The sequence below is a fragment of the Ascaphus truei genome, chromosome 1 (genome assembly GCF_040206685.1).
Source record: "Ascaphus truei isolate aAscTru1 chromosome 1, aAscTru1.hap1, whole genome shotgun sequence".
Classification (NCBI taxonomy): domain Eukaryota; kingdom Metazoa; phylum Chordata; class Amphibia; order Anura; family Ascaphidae; genus Ascaphus; species Ascaphus truei.
Genome location: NC_134483.1, coordinates 113,080,815 through 113,106,943, shown reverse-complemented (window position 1 = coordinate 113,106,943; position 26,129 = coordinate 113,080,815). Strand labels below are relative to the sequence as shown.

At 41.5% G+C, this 26,129-nt stretch overlaps 1 protein-coding gene across 9 annotated transcripts in view; it reads right to left on the bottom strand.

Annotated features, from left to right (window-relative positions):
- Positions 1–26,129, bottom strand: part of LOC142491099 (uncharacterized) — a 140,834-nt gene that overhangs the window by 25,845 nt on the left and 88,860 nt on the right. For 8 of the 9 annotated variants that reach the window (XM_075593428.1, XM_075593411.1, XM_075593405.1 and 5 more), the window contains one exon: positions 1,935–2,093. The exons of the other annotated variant lie outside the window; for it this stretch is intronic. In XM_075593428.1, the coding sequence (XP_075449543.1) occupies positions 1,935–2,093 (159 nt within the window). The remainder of the gene's footprint in view (positions 1–1,934; positions 2,094–26,129) is intronic. 9 annotated transcript variants of the gene reach the window in all.

Here is a 26,129-nt window from a genome sequence, read left to right as displayed (position 1 = left end):
GTGGCTGCAGTTTGTGTGTGAGTGTGTCAGTAGTAGTGTGTGTGTGCTGTGCTGTTGTATATCTGTATAGAGGTGCTGAGTGTGTCAGTGTCAGCAGAAGTGTTTATGGGTGTAACATGTGTGTGTAGCAGCAGTTTGTGTGTGTGTGTGTGTACAGGTGCTGTGTTGTGTGTAGAGGTGCTGTGTATAGAAGTGCAGTGTTGTGTATGTTGTGTATGTTGTGTGTGTGTGTGTATGTTGTGTATGTGTAGAGTTGCTGTGTTGTGTATAGAGGTGCAGTGTTGTGTGTGTGTGTGGGGGGTGTGTGTAGAGGTGCTGTGTTGTGTGTAGAGGTGGTGGGGGGAGTGCAAAGTTTAGTAAGTGGCTGCATTTTCTATTGTGGCTGCAGTGTGTGTGTTGCGCTGTTGTATGTGAAGCAGCAGTTTGTGTGTGTGTACAACTGATGTGTGTGTGTGTATAGAGCTCCAGTGTGTGTGTGTCAGCAACAGTGTTTATGGGTGTAGCATGTGTGTGTAGCAGCAGAGTTTGTGTGTGAAGAGCTGCTTTGTTGTTTGTGTGTAGAGGTGTTGTGTGTGTAGAGCTGCTGTGTTGTGTGTGTGTAGAGCTGCTGTGTTGTGTGTGTGTGTAGAGCTTCTGTGTTGTGTGTGTAGAGCTTCTGTGTTGTGTGTGTGTAGAGCTGCTGTGTTGTGTGTGTGTGTAGAGCTGCTGTGTTGTGTGTGTGTGTGTGTGTGTAGAGCTGTTGTGTGTGTGTGTGTGTGTAGAGGTGCTGTGTTGTGTGTGTGTAGAGGTGCTGTATTGTGTGTGTGTAGAGGTGCTGTGTTGTGTGTGTGTAGAGGTGCTGTGTTGTGAGTGTAGAGGAGGTGCTGTGTTGTGAGTGTAGAGGAGGTGCTGTGTTGTGTGTCTAGAGCTCCAGTGTGTGTGTGTGTAGAGGTGGTGTGTGTGTGTGTGTGTGTGTGTGTGTGTGTGTGTGTGTGTGTGTAGCAGCAGTTTGTGTGTGTTGAGCTGGTGTGTGTACACAGAGGGGCGGCAGTGTGTGATATAGATATCTGCAGTGTAAGCGTATATAGAGGTGGTTTCATGTATTTACCATTTTATTTTAATAAAAACAATCTATTTAACTATACAAAAGTGTCTATTATTTATGAAAAAAGTCTACATTTAGCCTATAATAGTAATAATCCCCTCAGAACAGGGCATTACTGGCCAGTAATGCCCTGTTCTTCAGGAATTATTACTTAAATATTATGCTAGTACTGGCTTGGATGATGTTTTTTTATTTAATAGCTAGGCTAATTATTCAAAAATAATTACAAAATATATGAACAACAAAGAAAAGTGTTTGTCTTCAAATTGTACTTAATTCATCAGACCACATTACAACACTCTTTAATTGCTTACAATTGAATAGGCGCAAAGGCCTAAAGTCACCAGCGAAACTATTTACAGCATGTTCAATGCTCGTCACATAACAGCCATGATCATTAAATTGGACAGTTTCTAGTGTGATAGCCATTCTTATCTTGTTCAGAGAAAGTTACATTACAGAGCTGATTAAATAGAGAATGTCAGATCAAAAAAGCTGTAATTATCATGGCCATAGAGAATGGGAGGTTGTTTGTCTGGTAAGCATATGACTTTGTGAGAATTGGAAACACCAGAAGCACAATTCAGAGTAGACTTTCTGACAATTAAAGTGTTAATAAATTAATTTGGTCACTCATTCTTTCAAACCACGTGTCTCCTTTCACTCAATAAAACATAGCTGTTTTCTGGCCCCGGCCGGGATGTGTTTGACTGTAAAAGCCCACAACACTTTAGAGCAGCTGTTTATGATAATAGTTTGACTTCATGCATTACAGTAAATAGATACATTTTGTAGTGCTACAAAAGGAAATTATTCTGGAATGAGAATTCTGACATAACATTGAGAATACCTGTTGCACTGCCATTAGCCTGGAATAATTGGCAGCTTTCACCAATGCCTCTGCAGCTCGTTTTGCCCGTTGCTGGGGAGCACCCTTGGGAAATGCTGGCAGTGCTGCAAGCACATTCTCCACAGTAAATTCCAGGCTCACGGGATATTCCATTTTTGCCTGGAATACATATTACAAACTCAAGTGGTGAAAACTAGGGCAGCGTCTTAAGTAATATTATTCTTGCAAATGCATTAACATTTCAACAAAACACAGGAGGGAACAAACAGCACATGCTGTAAGGAATGACTCATTCACAAACGTGGCAGGAGTCTAATGTGTACAAGGAATGTGGTTAAAATGCTCCACTCAAATGTATTACAGATGATAAACAAAATAACCTAGTTTTATAGATTTCGCTACAACATAATAAAGGAAACCATAAGGGTCCCCAAAACATGTGAACAGATAACAACAATGCTAAAGTACTGCACATCCATATAATTGCACTAGTGGAAATCATATAGTTTATTTCCCCCACTATTCTCAAATACAGCAAAAAAATAATATACAAATTCCTAATAATGGTTTAAATGGACAATTCCCCCCCCCCCTCCCCACTTTTAGGCATATTTAAATCAAAGAAGGATGTCAGCCACACTGGAGGATGAGATACCAAACGTATATCTGGCTGGCTAATACACCTCTATGACACGAAGAGGTGGAAGGATTGATGGTAATGGATGGGGTCTAGTGTGGAGAGCCCAAGTTGGTGAGTAGTTAGTGTTAGATATATTAATATATTGTTGGATATATTAACATCATTATTGATTTAATAGAAATCTAATTTTCTTTTATTTCGGGAAAAGCAGTGAAAGTTTTAGCAAAGGCCAAACAGTTTTCTGAAAATATTGAATATGACCTTTTAACCTGCAATATGCACTGCTCAGTTTGTATTACAGTCTGTACAGTAAGCTTGACAAAAACCTGTGAGGTTTTCATATATGAAGAACTATACTGTTGGTCCCTAAAAGGTATAACAAGCTACAATGAATCTACATTTCTCCAGGATAACAAGGCTACAAGAACTTTGAACTACTTTTACAGTCACCGTAATTCTTTTACGTTCCACAAAAGTGAAGAATTTGTGAGATTTTACAATATTGCATTACTGAATTCCAAAGACATTCTAAATATTAACAAAAATGTAATAATGATATTATTCTGTGTTACTCTTAGATCGACGTATCAAAGTGCTTTGCGCCACTCTTGGAGATTTGGAGCAGTTAAGGGAGGAGTTGCTGGGAGAAATAGTATTATGAGATCTATAAAAATTGACTTCAATGTACTGTAATGGCGGAGGATTATGACACTAAAATTCTCTTTTACTCAGCGGCAGATGTAAGAAGCTCAAGAAACAAACTTCACACAAATAGAGTAGGAACACATTGACACAAATTACATGTTTTGCTCCATCTTCATATATATGCTCCATTGTGTGCTTTTGTACAATTTTGCTTAATAGTAATGTTTCTCAAAGTGACTCTGGATAGCTTTCCACGTGTAAGCACTGGCACACTAGCAAAGAAACAAATGACTTATTTATGTTTAAGTCAAGGAGGGCCAAAGCAAAGCAAAAAAGTAAATACAGAAAACTGTGAAAACCTTGCAGAATTTGGCCTGGAGATTTTGTATGTGGCACTCCTCCACTGAAAAACAAATGACATAAATGTTTTTATTATCCTCTTTCTTTTTTTATTATTTATTTTATTCGCTCGCTTATATTTTCTTGTGTAGTTTAAAAAAAAATAAAAAAAAAAAAAAACCCCACACCATCTCCTCTAGTCACAATAGTAGGATTCCTATTTCTCAAGAGGGCAATGATGAATTAAGAACAGACAATATATTTTTTTTTATGAAATACAAATACTTGTCCCAATGTAAGCTTTTATTAATGGAATGTTATGCTTTTTTAAAAGGAAGTGTTGCAGGCTAAAAGTATCTCGAGTAACGTAATTGCAATTTAATGTTCTGTTACAAGCACTCTGCCAGCTCATTTATTTTAGACAGAACGCAAGAAGGCCGTGATTATACCCAAAAATGCGCCAAAACAAATAGTATGCTTCCCCGCAAAGTGCTTATATCTACCGTGACTGCCGCGCCGCTTGTTACTGCAATGCGGGCGACAGCTGGAGCATTTTCCAAATTTGTTTTCTGGTTGCGACGGCCGCGTCACGTGACACAGCCGTCCAATGAAAGAACAGATTTCAGCCTTGTCTCCCCTGCAGTTGTGCGCACAGAAGCACGCGCAAGCATTGCAGTGCGCTGGTATAATCGAGCCCTAAGGTAGAAGCGATGCCTTTAATAGCTAACTGGTGGTTAAAAACAGTGTGATCAGTAAAGTCCCTTCTACTTAAAAACAAAAAAAATCTCTGGTAAAGGTGGACATTTCTCTTTAATTCTGAACATACATTGTATTTTTTTTTAATGCAAATTATTTTTGTTTTGTTGATTCACAGACAAAGAAGAGCAACACATATAGATATGATAGCAAAAGTTGGCATTTTTCTGGGGATGAGGCGGAAGCAAAATAATCATGGCAATACCAGGGATACACACACATGCAGAACATGTGGGTGGCGCTGATTAACATGTCTTACAGCCTGTCTTACAGCCATTATAGTACTTAAAGATAATATAAACACTATAATCATCAATAAATATGGCCTTTCAGTAGTCCAGTCCAGAGGACTTTTGGGGTATATCTGAAGGTTTCTTGAGAGATCTCTCAACAAACCTTCCCAATTACTCCAAAAGTCGTCTCATCTCAACTCTGCTCTTTATGGAAGTCTGGGCAGCCCTGGCCGGTATTACTGTACTACTGTGAGCGCTCCTTTTGTGTTCCTCTAGTAGTCCAGGATATCTGATTCTTTATTCAGAAACATCAAAAGAATGCACACTGTTTTGGGGCAATTCCTTTTCCTTATGTAGCCCCCTGTAAATAGCACAGGCTATACCTATCTTCCTTCTGCTGTGGCAAGTCCTGTTAAGATCAGGCACCAGTAATCATCATGGGTTTTCCCCCTACATAGCCCTATCCTGAGTGGTAGACGCAGGCCTGGACTCTGCTGCAGGCGTGAGCAAGAGGGGAGGTTCTGCTGACATCACGAGGGGCGGGGCTAGCTCTATATTTAGCAGCCAACTCCAGTGAGTAGAGTTAGAGTTGATAGTGATATCGAGAGTCTGGAGTTGCCGGTTAGTTATGCCGGGATTATGCAGTTCTGTTAGTATGCCATGAGTCAAAGAATCCTGCGGATCGGTCCGAGGATTTGGAGGAGACTACGGTCTCCCTTGCGCCGAGTGCAGGAGAGAGAGGAGCGGAAAGATTCAGCATCCTTTAGTAGAGCTGATAGAATTATAGACTTGGTGGACCAATGCCCTCACCCCACTGCCAGGGGTGATGGGGAGAATCCAAGACCCACCGTGAGGCTAACCTCGGGGGTGGGCCACGGGGTATTGAAACCCTAGTCCAGACCATCCTGCCGGAGGAGCGACTTGGAGGGAAGGAGAGGAGGAATTATCTGGGTGGAAGGCGAGCGGCGTACTAACCCGTCCTGGCTATTGTTGTTGCGGCTGCTGGAAGCCACTATCGTTGGGATATTGCTGCTCTGTCAATAAAAGAGACTATTCGTTATTATCAAAGACTGTGTGTGACTTGGAAAGTACTACCCTGGGACCCAAGGGGTTCTTCTATACCGGTCCTGTCCCATATTCCTGGGAATATAGAAGATGGAGGCGCTGCACCACTAAGAGATCATGGAGGCTACCACCCCAGAAGCCCGTCCTGGCTCCCCCACAACATCGCGGGAAGCTCAGGCCCTCCTGTTCCTCACAGGTACGCACCACACCGCATGTAATCTGCCCTCATGCACCCTAGACACCACCGTAGAGTCTGGGGGAAGGGGGGAAGCAGGGTTACACTTAGAGAAAATAGGGACCACACAGTGTAATACCATAGCCAAATATACACCCTCGGGGGACCATCTAACATCCCAGCCAATGCCTATTTGTGCCAGAAATGTTAAACAAATATAAATGCTGCTGCTTCACTAAAATGTAAGATATAAACTACAGTAATGGGTATAACAACAATGTAATAATGTTACATTATTACAGCAATAATGTTACAATGTTACAACAATAACATCTGCTACACCTGGAAGTGAGCGTTCATATAGTGATTTATGGTTTGAGGGCCCAATCACCCTTCAAATTTCAAACTAACCAAAGTACAAAAAGCCCATAAGAAAATCTTACAGAAAGTTGCTGCATAATCTGCCCACCCACATACAATGCCAAGTCATTTTCCTTATGATAACCACTGAAAATGAGTTTTGGTCAAAATTCCTTAGGGCAAACCTGATTTTGATGCCTTAAACACACAAGATCACAATATCCAACGTGCTCTTTTCAAAAACTAAAATAACATGAATATGTCGATGAGCTCATCCTAATGAAATATTGTGACATTGATGTTTTCATATTCTTTACATACGATTTTTAAGCAAATGCTAAAAGTGCTGTAAACACTTAAACCTTCACTTTAGCAAATAATCATATGACTTTGCAAATAAAATAATAAAATCAGAAATTCCAACATGAATTGCTATGAACAAGGTACAGCTTTCAATCTGTTATACGGTAAATGCCTCAGGCTGTCCGATGATGTCAGAACTACAAATACACAGACCACACAAAGAAGACTTCAGATTAGTTTACCTTTGGTATAGAAGGGCAATAAGGAACAGTGTTTGTTCTGTCATTCCAATTGCCTCATGGAGCGGTTTAGTTATTAAGATTGTTTATGCTGTACTTGTCTAGTAATTTCTATATTTGAGGCAATTTAGAATACTGATTAAGCTGGTTGAGTCTATTACCAACTAGTGTACATCCGTTCCAAATTGAAAAAGAGGACAAAAGTAATTCGCCTCAAGATTAGCTAGAGCCAAATGCAATTTTAAATATTTCATTTGAGATGAATATCAATATTAGAAGAACATTTAATTTTATTAAGGTTCAACTAAGGAAGTTACAGTGTTGACAAATGTACAGTTTGAAATACAAAACATCCTTTATTTAATTTGCTTTTGTGATTATTGTCTTGAGTATTGGGCAAAGATTTTAACCCCTTGGGGGATTCAAATGTAACTCAGTGTATTCAAAAGCAGCAGGTGAATAACATTTAAATCTTGTTGGTTCAGCAGGCCTTACACACTTACCTAAATGATACAACTATCTTGCTAAGAGTGTGTCACCAGTTGTAATATCTGTGCTACGGAAAGGCTGGAAGATAGGCAAACAGCTATACCCTAGTGAAGTTCTCAACTGGGGTACCATGTCACCTCTGAATGAATCAGACTAACCAGAAGGATTCATTAGAACAGGGATGCGCAAACTGGGGGGTGATAAATGTTCTGGGGTGGGGTGGGTGGGGGGGCACATTACTTAGAGGCCCTGCACTCTTCCCCCAAAACATTTAAATCAAATGTAGAGGGAGCGAGCCCTCTGTAAGCCTCTACCTTGTCTCCGGCGGCATCTGGCAACGCGTTCCCATATGACACCGCATGGCACGAGCAAGGGTGGAGAGCAGGCAGGGGTGCGCAAACAAACAAAACTTCGTGCGCCCTTGTCTTAGAGTGCATTTATTATTACTATTATTAAAGATTTTGCATAATGTTAAATAACAGAAAAATTATTTTATTTCACCTGTATTTACCATCTTTCTGACAACACTAAATGTAATTATAAGTGTAAAATGTAACAGTAAAAGTATATTTATGTTTCTAACTGTAAAGAATCTGCTCCTGGGTTTGGCTGGAACTCATTCCTTACAGAGCTGTGGAGTTCCAGACCAACCCCCCTACTCCTGCAATCGCTGCAATCTGCATGCCTCCTGTGCAGCTCTGTCCCTATTCGCTGGCTGTGCTATATAGTGTCAGCCCTTCCCCCCAAGAGGTTGCTGAGCATAAACCAAGTTCTTCTTGGATGTAAGTTCTTCTTGGATGTAAACAGCCTTTCCTGTTTTCCGTGCTGAAGCGCTGGAGTCCCCAGCACTAAAGCTTCGTTGTTCCTGCTGCCTGTCTGCATATTCCTCGTGCAGAGGCATGCATCCTTGTTCCTGTTGCCTGTCTGCATATTCCTCGTGCAGAGGCCTGCATCGTGTTCCTGAGGCCTGTCTGCATATTCCCCTTGCAGAGGCCTTCATCATGGCCTGCTCCTGTTCTCCTTGCAGAGGCCATTCCTACACTGCAGCTTCTACGCTGAAGCGCTACACACCTGCCTTCCTGTTGCCGAACTCTGCCTATATCTATGACCATCGCTCCTGTGCCGCCTGCCTTGACCCCAGCCTGGATATCGTTAACCCCGCCGTCTGCAACCCTGACCCGGCTATGTTTGACCACGGAATACGCACTCCGGACCTGACTCCGTGGCCTAAGTCCGGTGTATGTACATCCCCACCTCAGCCCCGCGCTCCGGTCCCGGTTTGTGGCGAGCACAAGCGTTACACTAACCATGAAAGGTTTGAGAAGCACTTTTCTAGTGAGGAGATAGGACAATTTTAATGTGCAACAAAAAACAAACAATTATATCAATGAAAAACATTTCCTTTTTAGGTTTGTCAACAACACTGCTTTCTTTAGTCTTACTCCCATTTGATAATGTTTGAAGATGACATCATCAATATTATGCATACCCCTCACTGTCAGAGGAGCAAGCAGGATGTACAGTAGGGAGTGAGAAAAGCCATTCATTTTGTCTGAAGAAGGCTAGTGAATTACAGTCAGGCAACATTTAAGGGAATCTACCACTAAACAAATACCTATATAATAATAATGATCTTTTATTTATATGGTGCAAACATATTCCTTAGCACAGTACAATGTGAGAGGGAGGACAATAACATACCAAAAAAAGGACATATAAGTTAAGATGAACAAAGACAATAGAAAATGAGGACCATGCTCTGATAGAGTAAACAGATTTTCAAATGTAAAAACTGGGATACATTAAAAAATATTTAGAAAACAAATCTAATCAAAAGCTATGCCATCCCCTCTTTTTTGCTTTTGATTTATTTTGCTATGCCACCCCTCCTCTATCCTCCCCCCATCCCTCTCCCCCCACATCTTCTCTCCTCCCTCTCCACCCCCCCACATCATCTCTCCTCCCTCTCCACCCCCCCACATCCTCTCTTCTCCCTCTCTCCCCATCCTGTCTCCTCCCTCCACCCCATCCACTCTCCTACCTCTCCCCCTTCCCCCACATGCTCTCTCCTCCATCTCCCCCCATGCTCTCTCCTCCATTTCCCCCCATGCTCTCTCCCTCTCCCCACCATCCTCTCTCTCCTCCCATATTTACACAAACACTACACCATATACACATACCAAATATGCAACTTTAGTGTAACACACAAACCATATACAAATACACATTTATATTCAACATACTGTATATACATACTCTAAATATACAACATAAACATGGACATAATGCATGAAACACACATATGCATTACAAATACACACACACACACAACCTGGAAGATCTAGAGAGGAGTAGCTATGGAGTGCTCTGCAGCGCCACCTATTGCCCAGAAGCTGCAGTGGTTAGGCAGCCAGACAGCCCTGCTCTCCTCCCTCCTAACGGCTACAGCAGTTCTTATCTGATCGCCCCGCGCTCAAATCAGGCATCCTCCTCTGATCTCCTCCAAGCTCCGCATTAATAACTGATGAATCCTAAAGCAGAGTTGGCAGTTATTTGTCCTGAGTAAATGCCTTAGACTTTACAGAAATAATATGTAACAATAACACCCATAATTGGGCTCTTTAGCATCGGGTTAACATCTCGTTATTTTAGGATAATGAATTACAGCATCTTCAAACATAGCGTTATTTACGTTACAACGTTATTTACGTCTTGGCGTTACTTCCATCTAGGCACTGAAAGGGGGCTTTTGGAGGAGGAAGAGTAATGTGCCACTTGAAATATTCAAAACATATTCTAATGATTTAAATTCACATATTTCCTAGGCATCTCTGGTGTGTTTACAGGCCTCCCCCCTCATGGAGTATACAATCGATTATGTCATATGGAGGTTTATGAGTCAATGGGCTCTGTACCTAAATGTTTTTCTGTTTCTCTGTAATGAAGCTTATTGAACATGTGATTAGCTATAATTAGTTTATTAGCGTATAATTTAGAATACCAACTGACACGAACACCACACCCGTGTACACGTTACTTGTGGATGTGAAAGGGGTTAAAACATCCAGCATGGCACTAACAATGATCAATAAGTCCCCAAAAACCGTCACGCTACACCTCAATTATGCTGCCACCACCAAGAATAATTTAAGGTCTAACCCTCAGGAGTTCTTAGTCTCCTTGAAAAAAAAAAAAAAAAAAGGAATCAACACAAAAACTTAATGTAGTAAAATGTGTCCGAAAGTGAATGCGCTTAATCTCTTCAAAAGGGAGGTTCAATTAGAGCCCAAAGACAGTAGTTATTACATTTTAGATATAATATATGAAAAGTGATACAGTGCTGGTCACAGAAAAGGAATGTTACAAAGACATACAATATATAAATGCAGACTGTTTTATAAAATGATAAAACAGAGAACATATACGTTATTTTTTATTATGTTCTTGTGTTCATATAGCAACTGCTAGTTTTTACGTAGCTCTTTACAGAGACATTTTGCAGACACAGTCCCTGCCCTGTGGAGCTTACAATCAATTTTTGGTGCCTGAGGCACAGGGAGATAAAGTGACCTGCTCAAGGTCACAAGGAGCCGACACCGGGAGTTGAACCAGGTTCCCGCTGTCAAACTCAGTGCCAGTGTCTTTACTCACTGAGCCACTGCTTCTTCTTCAATGAACAATATTAGTTCCCATCAAAGAAGTCTTGACGTTGAAGATATGAGAACTCTTGTGCTGTGTAATTTCCCTGACGAAGCTAGCCATGTCTAGTAAAACGCGTAGAATAAGAGATGAAATCCCTGGTGCATAAATCGTCGTTGTAGAGGTAAAAGTAATTAACTACATTCTTTGAGTACTGAGAAAAAGGTGATTACATTTTCTTTTCGACAGGAAACCTTCTGTATTTAAAAAGGAATGTATTTTTGATGTGACAAGTTCTGAAGATTAGGTGTCCTTAATGAGTTTTTCAATAGAAATAGCAATACATTTCAAGATAGGAAGTGCATTTTTACCTCTACGACGACATGTAAGTGATATAGGCCTATAATATTAAACTTTAAGTAAACACCACTTTAGTGAGCCATAAATGTGTTAAAATGGTCTGTCAAATTTTCTTGGCATAGACAAATGCAAATAGACAAACACTTCTTAATGCCTTTATATATTGTATATAAAAATTATGCACACAGTACAAATAAGAATAAGGAAAAGTGAGCCAAATGTGTGAATATTAATTAATGACATACAACATATGCCGCTAATGATTTTAGGCGAGAAAGTGACACAATGCACTCTCAATTTAATTATTTATCTTTAATCTATTTTTAAGATATAGCCCGCATTGTTCTTTGCCAAACAATGCATTCAGATTAGTTATTCTCACAGGGCTAACTTATAATGTAATTAACACACACTTGAAGAATGCTCACACAAGCATGAAGAAGGCATATTTTATTTCAAAGTGTTACAATACAAATATCCATATTACAGTAAAACACACCGTTAATGAAACTTGGTCTCATTTTGTATGCTAACTAATAGAATCTAAGTCAATAACAAATTAAGAGTGACTGAGCTGTCTTACTCTGTATTCAGGAATTTACAGGGAAAAAAATCATAAATTCTGAAGAAGCAATTCGAAAAGTTACAACATTATGTCTGAATAATTTGAATATGATCAAATACACCATGAGCACGGCATTACAGCCACAAGGTTTTTTCTTGAATCACAATCCACTTTATCCCCGGCACATATTGTTTTCATTTTAGATAGTATCCATTTTTCCCTCACACATAATTATTTCACATTCAATCAGCAATTTTATCTCCAAACTTGTGGGACTGCCATGGGGACTTCCTTTGCCCCATCCTCTGCCAACCTGTTCATGGGTTGGTGGGAGGCCTCCCACGTGTTTGGAGATAATAACCCTTTCAGGCACAATATAGCGTTATACAAACGCTATATTGATGACCTGTTGATGGTTTGGAGTGGTGGGGAAGTCGAGTTGCTTACATTCTTTGACTTCCTGTCAGATAATCAACTAAATTTGAAGTTCACACATAATTATCATATCAATAGGATACAATTTCTGGATCTTAAACTATATGTGGACAATTCTAAATGTATTCAATCAGACATATTTCGTAAATAGCTGTCATTCCCGCCCCCTGATCAGAGGCATCCCACGGGGGCAGTTCCTACGTTTATGTCAGAACTGTCTCTGTGGAGGACTTTGTTCAGAGGGCGGAAGAAATGAAAGATAGATTCTTGGCCAGGGGCTATCAGCAGGAAGATCTCAATAGGGCCTATGAATTAGCCCTGAATACGAATAGAGATTCCTTAATTTCCATGACCACAACTAAATCTAGACAAGTTGATAACTCAGATGTTCCTTTCTTTATCACAGGTTATAGTGACCAAACCCCTGCCATCAAGTGTATCATCAATAAACATTGGGGTACCTTGACATTAGACCCCCTTTTATCTAAAATCGTTAGTACAGGTCCACGAATTGTGTTCCATAAGGCTCCTACATTGGGCATTAAACTGTACCCTAGTGTGCTTAAACCTATTCAGTCCGCTAGGTCGTTCTTTCCCAAACTAATTGGTTCATATAAATGTGGGAGATGCAAAGTCTGTCCAAACATGTTGCAAGCTACTCATTTCTCCAATTCAGATGGGACACGCAGATTTAAGATACATTCTTTTATCTCATGTCGTTCTGACTATGTGATCTTGCTATGTGATCTTGCTTTATCTTAGTCAGCTGATTATTCAGCAAGATATCTGTGCTATATTCCCCCTTTATTTACCAGTTTTTTCTATGTTCCCCACTGAACAGATTGCCGTTTTGGGTTGCTATGACAACCCACATTGTTTATACACACAGATCATTTCCTGTATCAATGCGATACGTCACTTCCGGTTGAGAATGACGATCGCAGCAGACTCATTGATCCATAGGCAGAGAAAGAGTTTAGCCTCTAAATAGTTCTCTTGCTGCCATACTCCGAGAAATGATCGTGTATATATTACAAATAAGGTATATTATCCACTATACAGCCTCGCGCATTGCGCGATGTCACTTCCGGTTTAGGTGATCATCGCGTCACTTCCGGTTTTCGAGCCAAACGGCGATTTTTCAATTATGGATAATTTAGACCAGTATAAGAGGGTGAACATGGCACACCTACCTACACTCTCTGACGAAGCGCCTTATAGGCGTGAAACGCGTAAGAGAAGGAGGCTTTTTGCACCCATCCCTGTCTGCACCATGAAGTTACAATAAAGGACTTTTATTTTACTGCTGCTGTTCCGGTGTATCCTGTATCTTTGCTGTGCTCTGCATCACCTGCATCTGTGGCTACCATATCTATTCAGTCCGCTAGGTCGTTCTTTCCCAAACTAATTGGTTCATATAAATGTGGGAGATGCAAAGTCTGTCCAAACATGTTGCAAGCTACTCATTTCTCCAATTCAGATGGGACACGCAGATTTAAGATACATTCTTTTATCTCATGTCGTTCTGACTATGTGATCTATCTGCTGACTTGCCGTTGTACTAAACAGTACGTCGGCCTAACAAGTCGTACTGCACCGACACACTTTATTCGAGCAAATACCCAGTATGTACCTGGCAGATACCTGGAATGCGCCGCTCCTTACCTCTGACAAGCCCCGTTGCGTTTGCCTTCCCAGCCTGGGTTCATGCCTGGCTGACGGGCGGCTGATCTGTTAAATGATAATGATTAGGATTTAATAGGCTGCAATGCTTCGCGTGTCTACCAGATGGCATAAATTCATGAATTGTAATGCAGTATATATATATATACTGTGCAGTATTGCAGCCAGCGGGAATAAAATGCTTCAATCCCTGCCTGGAAAATAACCCAATATACTCAGGCAGAAAACAGTGACAAACCTCAATATACCCGGGTATACCCGAATTCGTGGGACTAGCCGAGCTCGAATAAAGTGTGTCGCCAGTGTATGCTTAAGGTTAGGATCCTAGAGCATCTCAGATTTATCAGTAGTCATGACATGTTACATCCTGTGTCCAGACATCTTAATTCATGTCCATTGGGCTGTGCAGGGTCAATCCAGTGTGTGGCAATAGAACAGATTGCCTTACCCTTACGGGGTGGTGATAGGATTAAAATCCTAGAAAGAGGAGCACACTGGATCTTTACTCTTAATACGTTGCAGCCCAATGGACTGAATGTAGATTGGATTTAAGATGTTTTTTATGATTGCATTTTTTCAAAAGTTTATTTAGACAATGTATTTTTATAATATGATGTCGTTCACTATGTTATGAACAATTCTGCTCCTTCTGCCCCCTCCCTCCCCTCCATCTTCCCCCCCTTTTTTTCCTCTCCTTTTCCCTTTTTGAAATTGTTCTTTAATATACAATAAGATAATTAGAACACTATCTGCTATGTTTAATTCATATGGTTGCTATATGTCATTATATGTCATTATGCAACCACAGAGACAGATACGTTTTTTCACTTGAGGTCCACAGCTGTTACGATTTTAATTAAGTCCCTGTTCGCGGGGTTTGTGCTTTAAATATAGGGCTTGCAGGCACCCTCCTTACTCCTAGACGAAGCGCCAGTAGAGCGTGAAACGCGTAGAGGAGGAGGCTGTGTTGCAGCCTGCTGTTCCATCTGTGTGTTGCTAATAAAGCTTTGATGTTCAAACCTGGAACCTGACGTCATTGGGCTGTGTGTTGTCGCTCCGGATTCACCTCTCTCTCTTCACTGCCCAAACTTCCTACGCTGCGCCCTCCTGCCTGATCTCCTCTGGTGTTGCGCGCCCCTGCAGCGTCAAATGGTGCTGCGGGGTCACGTGATGTCACGCGACCTGCCCGTCATTTGACGCCGCGCCTCCATGGTAACGGGTGTCAAATGCCGCCGCGTTGCCATGGAGACGTGTGGACTGAAGCCGGGTAAGTAAATTACAGAGGCCTCGTGCTCTAAGTGTGGGGCCTCTGTAAACGCCGCACCCTCCCAAAAAGTATTGCGCACCGCTGAAATACACTATTGTATCAAAATGTCCTGCAGAATTTGACTATATTAAAAAAAAAAAAAAATTATGTATTTAATTTGTGCAGTAATATATCAACAAGAATCCACTATATGTTTTAAAATCTTTCTATCTGCTGTTTATCTGCTCCAGAAGGCAACAAGAACACCCATATTATAATTCATTTGAGTTCAAAGAGAGAGTATAAATTAGTTTATTTTACACTGATGAACTACTGAAGTTTGAACTGGAAAATAATCCTCACAGACTTGTGTAGCCCTCTTTCCTACTCTCTAGAGTGACTACTGGTACAGTACACACCTGCTGGGTCAGGGAGATCTGGGCCTCCGCTAACTGGGAGCCTGGGGTAATAGGAATAGTATTGGCAGCGCCTCCACTTACCCAGGATCCCCAATGAGTGAGATTCCTCTGGGCAAGAACAATAGCAACACACATCAGATTGAAACTTTTTACTACTAAGCATTAATAGAACCTTATCTTGTAGGCATAGCACTAACACACATAACACATGATATATCATTAACCGATGACTTGCAATATAACACTTGTGGCTCGGCCACTCCTAAGGAGAAATGTCTCTGTCCCATCACCGCGTACCCCACACCGTGTCCATATAACTATATTAGCATTTAAGACAATTCGTTGGAGAGAACTGCTGATGGCTCGAGAAGGACGCCGGTGTGTTCAGTCACTGGATTGCTTCCGCATACGTCACATCCACCTACGTCACGTCCTGTGACGGCTCTAGTGAGGGCGGAAGAAGCTGCCTGGTATTTCGGCCTCCATGAATAGCCAGCACCTCCCCGCACTGTTTCCCTGTATCTCAGTGTTCTCCAACAGCTGATTCTACGCGTTTCGCTGTTGCTTCGTCAGGAATCATGATTCTCTCCAACGAATTGTCTTAAATGCTAAAATGTGAGTGCATTACCTATATGCTATTTATGTGCAATATACTCTTATTATATTACACTATTGTGCGCTCTCTCCTTTCTTTCTTCACATCCCTTGGGAGGTACACTGAGAATTTCACGATTCTACTACATACCAAGCTTACAAGATCATCATCCATAAGGCTTCCATTACCAGAGGGTTTCCATTAAAGAGCTCCCATCAGAGAGAGATGGATCTCTGATACATCTGTTATATCTGAACTAATTTGTGAGTGATACTAACACAGATATTACTTTGGATTTCACTTATTTAATACCATTTGCACTATTATATTAATTTTCCTATTTTTCACATATCACTTTGAGAACTACAGCGCTCCTCCTACCTGGAATACAATGCAAGACTACATTGGACCTGAACAGTCCTTTAAAGGGTGTAGAGCTGCTGTATTTATTTGTATTTCACATATAATATTTCACTGATCACGCTTTTTTTGGTGCAGTTTATTTATTCACTGTGTTTATATATATATTTATATATATATATATTTGGTTTTTAGGTTCACTGTCATTGGTTATTTTTCACCATTAATTCACTTTAGTTATCTTATAGTTAGAAGCGCCCGGTTCCATTTCTTTGTTTGTGTATTCCATTGTTTTCCTTAACTTTAGATGTCTTCGCTCTCCGATTCCCAGCTCTCGAACCAATCCACGATCCCAAACAGCAACGGGCAGAGGTAAAAAAATAAATAAATAATAAAATAAAATCCAAAGTCCTTTTCTTCTTTCTTTTTCTTCATCTGTTTTTGTAATTCAATTTCGTTGTCTTCTATCTACTTCTTCATCTGTATCTTCTTCATCTGTATCTTCTTCTTCATCCGGCACGCCCCTGTATTCCTATTGGAGGAGGTCCTCCCTCCTCGGCTTCTTGCCGTCAAATGAGGCTGCACAGGCTTTTATAGGCCTGTGACATCACATTTGAGTGCAAATGGTTCACAAGCCTCTGATTGGCTGTCAAAACCATGTGTTTGTTTTTTTTGGTAATGTCATGTAAAGGAAGTGAAGCCAGCCAATCAGAATTGCTGTGCTTCCTTTCCCTTTAACATGACATCATCAAAAGCAACATGGCTGCCATCACATGGTACTTTAGCCAATCAGATTGTGGAAACTATATCCCCAATCTGATTGGTTGGTGTGCCGGTATCCCCTGTGCTTTTAAAGCTCCCACGTCACGTGACAGGGGGATTTAACTCCTGCAGGGGGTACCGGCACCCCATAACGGGGCCTGTATCTCATGAAGTAGGGGGTCCCCGAGGCTGAAACCAATGCGGTTCAGCTCAGGAGACCCCCAGCTCATACACTATGATAAGAAAACCGGCTCGCGCGATCGGGCATATTTTTTGCCACCATCTAACCAAAATCGAGTGTACAAAATAAAAAATAAAAATTATTTTAATAAACCAAAACCACTAAATCATTAAATTTAACTAAGCAAGTGAATTACATAAGGCTATGTGCAAAATTGTGGGCTTTTTTTGAGGAGGAAAATTAATTGGCATGGTCTTTTTAAACTCAGTTTCTCAGAAAAAGGCACGGACAATTATATGTATCTTGATCAAAGGAAGTAACTCTTTAATATGTGCATACATAAAAGTGCTAGTACCCTTAATTTATAGTCATTAATATTAACCGAACACTGTCTGTTAGCCAATCAAGTGCTAGGCCAGTTAAAAGATGGTTTCACTTGCATGTTCAATCAAAATGTTAAACACTAATGAATTACTTTCCCATTGAACACTTCCGGATCGAATACAGGTGGTCCTAGGTATCCGATGGCCCGCTTTCCGTCGAATGCCTTATCCGACGCCGCATAATGCAATCCTGCGAGACATATTATCCGACGTCGGAACCACTTATCTGCTGCTCCCCGTCGTGGATTAACATGGACCCGCAATCCGACGCGGGACGCATCCCGGCGGATAAGCGAGGACCAACTGTACATTTTTTTCCAAAACAATAGAAAATTATTGAATAATGCAAAAGTGACATTAGCGATAGGAAATAATATTATAAAAAAATAGCATCACATACAATATTTCTATATAAACTATATAGCCTGATCATCACTATTTTTCTATTACACTATATGCAGTGGTGATTAGCAATAGCATAAAACTGTTATTTAGCACATAAACAAAATAGGAGGTTTTGGCCTAGTTTTAAATGAGTTAGATCAGCGGCGCGCAAAGTGGGGGGGGCAAAAGATTTTTCGGGGGGGGGGGGGGCACTGCGTTGGAGAGGCCCCGCGCTCTTCCAAAAGGCATTTAAATTAAATGCTGGGGAATCGTGTGAGGCCTCTGCAACTCTAAAAATACCTTCACTCTGCCGGCGTCAGGATTCGTCTCAATGGCAATGCGGCGTCAAATGCCGCCGCGGGGTCATGTGACGTCACGCGTCAAATTATGCTGCGGGTCACATGACGTGACCCGCGAGGTAAGGAGGGGGGACGCATAACAGAGGAGAAGAGGCGAGGGGGAGCAGCAAAAAAAGTTTGTGCGCCCCTGAGTTAGAGCAGCAGTTCAAGCTACCGTTATAAAAAAAAGTTCAATATGTGCATCAATACAATCTGCACACTGACAAGTGACTGGCTAAGTTGCCGATCGATCTGTTCTCCTGTGATCGATCGGTGAAGATTCAGCTCGGGAGTTCACTAAATGGCTGTCAGTGCAACAGAAGAGGACCCAAGATGCAAAGTTCTGTAGGAAAGATCATGTGTCAAGGCAGTCACTAGATACAATTGGTGCACTGCTAGAGAGAGGGCAGGGCTCAAAAAGGGGTGATCCAGAGCCTGTTTCAGAAGAGGAAGGGGATGTGAATTTGTAAATGGTTGCTATAGAAACAAAAAATGTTTTTTAAATGCTACATGTATTTTCTCATAGTACAGAATTGATTTATTTAAAAAAAAACACACATGTAGGATATTGCTTGAACTACAGCTTTAAACACTCTAAAACTATCACCTCATATGTCAGAACGTGTAACAATTACAGTACTGTATAACACCTAACTATATTCACAAAAGTAGTGTCAAAGACATTTACCTTCACCTTCAAACCCTTTTCAATGCTCTCAGTACTTTCTAAAATAATGTAAATTGTGCTTACTCCCAACTTAGTAATTCTTTGATAGCAGTATTGCAACGGTGACCGGACGGCCATGCGGTGCCCTGCGGCCTAGGACCAGGCTTATGGTCCTATAGACTTTACGGGAGACACTCCTGCTGGAGCTCCCCCACAAGGTGGATCACCAACCTGTAAGGCGAGAGGGGATTGTTACAGACCCCGCATCGTGGTATCACGCTGTGGTTCTGTTAACCTCGGATCTCCACCATAGCCTGGTCGTAGCCAGGAAGGTACCCACCGTGCACCACCACAACAAAAGGGGGGTAGCGCTACCTCACATTTTGGGTGGGCCTGCTCTGTGGACATCAGGTTTCAGGTGCCCAGGGCACTCTCAGTACTTTGGGGGACTCACTCTTGGTGTTGGGTATTGCATTGGGGTATTGTTACTGTTATTATATGTGTGTGTCAGTAAACCTTAGTTATATACCTGTGTGTATCCTTTATTATTGTTATTGGTTCCTGTGAGTGGTTATCCCGCCACTGCTGGGATCCCTCATAGGTGGAGGCGCTGTACCGAGAGGAGAACAAGCTCACCCCATGCTCCCAGTGGCGGAGGCTTAGGTCTCCTGTGAGCGAACAGGTAATCAGCATGCGTAGTTCCTATAGTCATAGGGAAAGGGGGCTTCACTTGTATGAATTCCAACATTAGCTTGTTCAAACATGCAAGAGCAAACTCTGTACATGTGCCACATGCCAATAAAAGCAGAGAGAATAAAGTACTTAAAATGTATCTCTACAAAAATGCATGACTCTAGATTAGAAACAGAATGGGGACAATTTAAGTACAGTATTTGGTCTCTGCATATGTTTGACATGAGTAACTGTAGTGTTATCTGTCCATGTTGATATGTCAATATGTCCTTAGTGGCAATACATAAAGGGGAAGGCTTAAAAAAAAAATCTGTGAAGGGAGGTATTTTACCTCCTCTGTTACATCTGAGCAGGGATTTCAGTGATAGCGGCGATTGGAGCATTGATATGTCAAGTGGCTAGGTGTCCTGGCCGCGGAGGTTTGGTCGAGGTCGCTTGGCCGCAACCAAACGTCCTAGACCATCTCTCACTCCCCCCCTCACTCTTCCTTTACTTCTTTCACTCTTCCTTCCCCTCTCTCACTCCCCATACTTGTCCCCTCTTCATCACACCCCCTCTTTCTCTTACACACCTACCTCTCCCCTCCCCTTTACTTACACCCTCACTTCTCACACTCCCCCTTCTTACCCTCGTCCTCCCCACATGTATTTCTCTCCCCCTCTTCCCTACCTCTTACACCCCCACCTATCCCCTCCCCCACCGATCCCTCTCTTACGCCATTGCCTCTCCCCCTGCCTCTTTTACACCACTAACTCTCCCCCTCCCACTCTTACACCCCCACCTCCCCTCCCTCTTACACCTCCACCTCTCCCCCCTCCCTCTCTTATATCCCCTCCCTCTTACACCCTCACCTCCCCTCCCACTCTTACACTCCCACCTCTCTCCCCTTTCTCTCTTACACCCTCACCTCTCTCCCCTTCCTCACACCCCCACCTCTCCCACCTCCCTCTCTTACACCCACACCTCTCCCTCACTTACACCCCCACCTCTCCCCCTCCCTCTCTTACACCCCCACCTCACTCTAATTCCTCTCTTACATCCCCACCCCAGTGATGTACGTTCTCTTCCTAAGGGATGTCCAGAAAGCGTCCAGCTCAGCACAGCGACCAATCAGATATCTCCCTGCAAAGCAAAGGCCAATCAGTGGCCTCACGGAAGGGGAACAACCAATCAGAAGCAGAGCAGTTAAAAAACATAGAAATTATAAAAAAAAAAAAAAAAGACTGTCCCAAAATAAAAAAATAACCAACAGGGTGAACACTCCTGGGGTCAAATTGGTATGCATGCAAAGTTTCAATTCTCTAGGTTTCATGGTCTTGGAACTATGACTCTGACAGACAGACACCCAGGCTCTTGTACTATTATAGATGAAAATGTTGCCGTTTGCAAGCAATAAAAACCAGTGTAAATCATTTTATAGAGTAAGCCTAGGAAAAAAAGCGTTGAACAATCATTGACCAGAAGAAGCAGAACTCAATCTAGAAAGGCTCACTCAAATCTCTTAAGGCAGTCTCACTGACATCATTCATGTTTGAAACGGGAAAATCAAAAGTAACAATCTCTTTGTTTCGATTCAACAGCAAGGAGTAGAGATGATCATTTAATATTGTTTCTATGCCAGTGTTAAAGTGGGATGTTGAATGAGCTGATCTATACAGTAATGCAATTTGCAAAGAGTTTGTCATGAGTATTGCATTTCAATCATCATTTATTGGGAGAAACTTCACAAGTTAGCATGCAAATGCATCTCTCATTTGCATGTGTATGTACAGGTAGGTACAGTATTAGCAGTTCCTTTCAAATCATTACGTGTAGGAGCTCCAGTTTGTTTCATCTTGTCTATCATTTTCAGTGTTACCTTTCTCTTCTTTTCCATATACCTGCCACGTGTCAATAAGCTGTTTAAACATGTTGAATTCTAAAAACAACATCAGAAACCGCAGTGATGGTGTTACATCGATCGGAGCTCTTTTACATCATTTATTAAATGGAGCATCTTCTTTTATATTCTTATTTGCAGCCTAACTTACTGTTTCTTTAAGAGAAGATTATGTTTAAACTGTTTATTATATTACACAGTAATGAACACGGGAACATTAACTTGTTTGAATCTTGGCCAAATGTGTTTATTTTAATGCTTGTTTTATTAATCTTATGATAACAGAAGTTCTATGTATATTTGTAGAAGTTATAGCTTCACTAAAATGAATCAAAACAATGTGCAAACATATGTAAGACAGCAATTTTATAGCAGTAGAAATGCAGATAGCATACAAAGAGAGTATTACTGGACATTACTATTTAGTGTCTTCTGTAATAAATGTTTCCCAGTTTCTATTACCAACTATAAAAAGGAACAAAAAGAAGACATTAATATTGAGAATAAGAGGCTTGACAATTCTATATAATTAAAAACAGTCTAGGTGAGCAACATTTATTAGATGTGAATTGCAATGTGTATTATACAGTATATCAGTGTTATACCACCTGAGTTAGGAAGTGCAGATTAACCCTAATATTGCAGAATTTATATACATCTGGGGCTGTTGCACTTGTCCATTTTAGTATCATATCATATGATATGCTACAATACATACAAAATCTTATGCAATATGTTATACAGTATATCAAATATCATCTCGTGCAAAAAATTTAACTGAATCCTTGTTACATCTGTAATATGTACTAGTGTGGTATGTTTAATATTGTCAGCTCCAGGAAACCGCTTATTCCGTGTGCTTCCTCTACTTTGTGAATTACTAAAGGCTCTTCAAAAGGCCACCATTTCTCTCAAATCTTCCAAATTTATAATTTTATCTAAATATCTATGTTGATCTGTAGATTTTCTGCAGACGGTTGTTTCAATCGATCCATCATAAAACCAGTTTTCATCCAAACCATGCCAAAATATATGTAATATTCAGTTAGACCTGATTCCACAGAATCTGTGCCAACGCCAACACAAGGGACAAACACTTCAACTTACTCCATAATTCCTTTATGGAAAAAGGGCACTCTACCCGTATCTTATAAAATGTGTGACAATGAGTCAATATAAGAAACCAAACTGGTCCTTCACAGTAAGATTAATCATTGCAGATTTACCATATCAGACACCAATACAAGAAAACCCTGAGAAAGCACGTTTTTGCAAGCAGGACACTCACTGTCTGATCTAGTATTCATTCTTAAAATGACATTTTAAAAATACATGTAACACCCTTTCCTTATCCCTAAGGGAAACAGGGGTAATTACGGTCACTGATGCTACTGTACTTGTTAGACTTACAGAAGGCATGAGCCTCCGCTCCCACCTCCACCTATGAAGATCCCGCGTAGCAAGATGGCTCCTCATAGGAACTCTTATAACTTTATAGTATACCCCAATAACACACTCACAACCGGGTATATAATAATTCCTTTACTGTGATCCCACAGTAGGCCCAAATATTACCCACAGACACAATACAACAGTAATAACAGTAATGACAATAATACCAATAGGAACGGCCCTGGGGTAGCTAGCTCCAATAATACCTAGGGTGCTTGAGCACCTATACCCCGGTGTCCGGCAAACAACCCTTCCCAATGTGTGGATGAGGGCAGCACTACCCTCCCCCTTGCGTTGGTGCAAAGGTACCTTCCTGGTTAAAGCCCTAAGCAGGGAATACTTCCAGGCAAAAAAGAATAAATGGCAGGGTCCCACGCCGTAGGGTCTCTGACAGCAGCCCCTCACACCTCAAGTCCGGATGCTGCACTGCGACACGGCCCACTGTAGGAACTCCTCTCCAATCACTAACTATAGGGAGCTCCTTAACTATATGACCGGCCCTGCACACTTTACTAAGGTGAGGGAACTACCTGGGGCCTAGGGGTAGATGCCTCGGGCCTAGTCCGGGAGCTTGACGGGCTCCCCGGGCACTACCTCACGCCTTCCAGGCTCCGGATCAACTGGCAAAGTCATCTTGGTCCCGCGGAGGAAATCCTGTTTCTCAGAACCTCTCCTTCCGGCAGCGCCAAACCCAAGATGGCTGACGCACCACGCATTGCAATAGTCTAAGTGGCTGTGCCAACCACAACATGGCTGACGCAACTTTGCTGCTTCTCCTGAGCAACAGAGCTGATCTCCCCCCCAGGAGGTAAGAAGGGGGATCCCTGCTACATACACAATCCCTTCAAGGGTCAAAGTGTACCAATGACATGTTCAAGGGGCTACAAATGGGTGACTGATTTACCAAAATCCACATCTTTAATTAAAGTTAGCTTGTAAACATGGTGAGCTGAGACATAGGAGGAATTTGATTTTCTTTTGCTTCTTCCTTCAGTCTGATACCACAGTCAGAGCCCTCTATCTCCCCCTTTTATCTTTATTGGCTCTCCAATCATGGCAGGATGGGATAAGGGTAAAGAAAACACATGACAAACGCCTCCCCATTCACCCTATTCAAAATGTATTTAAAGCAGCAGTCCATGTTGCATATTTTTAATGTATATAGGATTGAAGCAGGGAGTCTCCGGAGCTAAACCCCATTAATTTCAGCTCCAGGGACCCCCTGCTTCCAGAGATAATTACCTCTGTAAGGGTGCCGGTATCTCTGCAGCCAGGGAACTTGTGTGCCTAAGGCTAGGTCCATAGTGCAGGCACGCGTGAAGGAGAACATGGCGTCACGCGCATCTGTTGCCGGAGCGATCTGTGGACTTCAGATTGCTCGTGACGGGGAGGTGTGGCGGTGATATCACAAGGCTGGTTTGCCCTCATTGGCTGAACCACTCACATGACACGGCCATCGTGCGAAAACACAAAATAATTTGTCTTTTCAAAAACCTGCTGCTCCGTCGCGCTTCCTCGCGTGCACTATGGCTGGCCCCGTAGATCCCCAGCATTTTATTAGAGCTGCACATGCTATCACTCGCACCATGGCCGCGACCTAACATTGGCAGCGTTTAATGTCCCATGTCACATGGGCCAATAGAAAGCTGTATATGTCAGCTATGTTCTTTCCAGGGACTGAATGGGTTAAAACAGTCAAGCTTTATTTTCTCAGAAGACTAGATGGTAAAAGTATTTCAGCTTTGGACCAGCTGTACCAGGATATCTATTACATAAGAAATAAGAAATAAGAAACAAGACCACTTGTCTTGTTTCTGACCCCATTAGTAGTTATTGACCTTTTATCCCTGTTCCGACCAATTTAGGCCAGATGGTATATGTCATTTTAGATGTATGATCTATACATGGGAACTCAGTTTGTAACAGATGTATGAAATTGACACACGATGTACTGTCCTTGCCTTTGGTATAAAAGATTCCTCTGTGAGCATATTAAAACAGAAGTGAGAACTCAACCACATTGTGTGCATTGAATCTTTGCTTCTCCGGGCTCGTAACTATCATATCTGAGACAAGAAGCATATAGCAGCTGTGTGATGAATCTCCCCGGGTTGAGTAAAAGAAGTTACCTGCTCTAAGGTCTGGTCAGGTAGATGGACCTAACAAATGGTGTCAGAAGTGGGATTTGCACAGAAAAAAAGGTGAGAAAAACGTATTTTATTGTTTCTCACCGTTTCTCTGCGAATCTAAAGAACCTAAATTTTATAGGGCAGAAGAATCGAGGGTTTAAGTCCCTGATTTATATAACAAAGGGTTGGAGTCCTTTTTGTTTAATTGAAATGGGCTGTACTGTATATGGTGTCTCAGATATGATGGTAATTTAGGATAAGATAATAATTGTTTAAGTTAAGATAAGAATTGTTTAGGTTAAGATGATATTAAGGTAAACTAACCTTATTGTATATTGTTAAGATAAAATTCCTTTATAAGTTGTTTATGGGATTATAGGTATATGAAGAAATGTACTGTAGGATGAGTTAAAATAACCCTTATGGATGAATGTGTGGCATAGGTTCCTCAATTAACACTCAAGCACAGCAACAAAGCTGGGAAGATATAAGATTTGTCTTCCTTTTGACAATCTGAGCTCTGTCTGTCTCCCTCTCAAGTTGCCTGCATGTATAAGCCACTCTAGCCTCCACCTTTTTTCTCTCTCCTGTGATTTGTTACACAGGAAAGGCACAGCAATGTTGTAGACAGATCAAGAAGAAAAAAGAGAGACAAGAATTAGAAAGTTGAAATAATAAGAATTTTGTTTTATAGGACAAGTTACAGAGATGGTTTTCTTTTTGTTGAAATGTTGTTAGCAAGTCAGCAGAGCTCTTAGGAGAGAGAAAGACAGAAAAATAT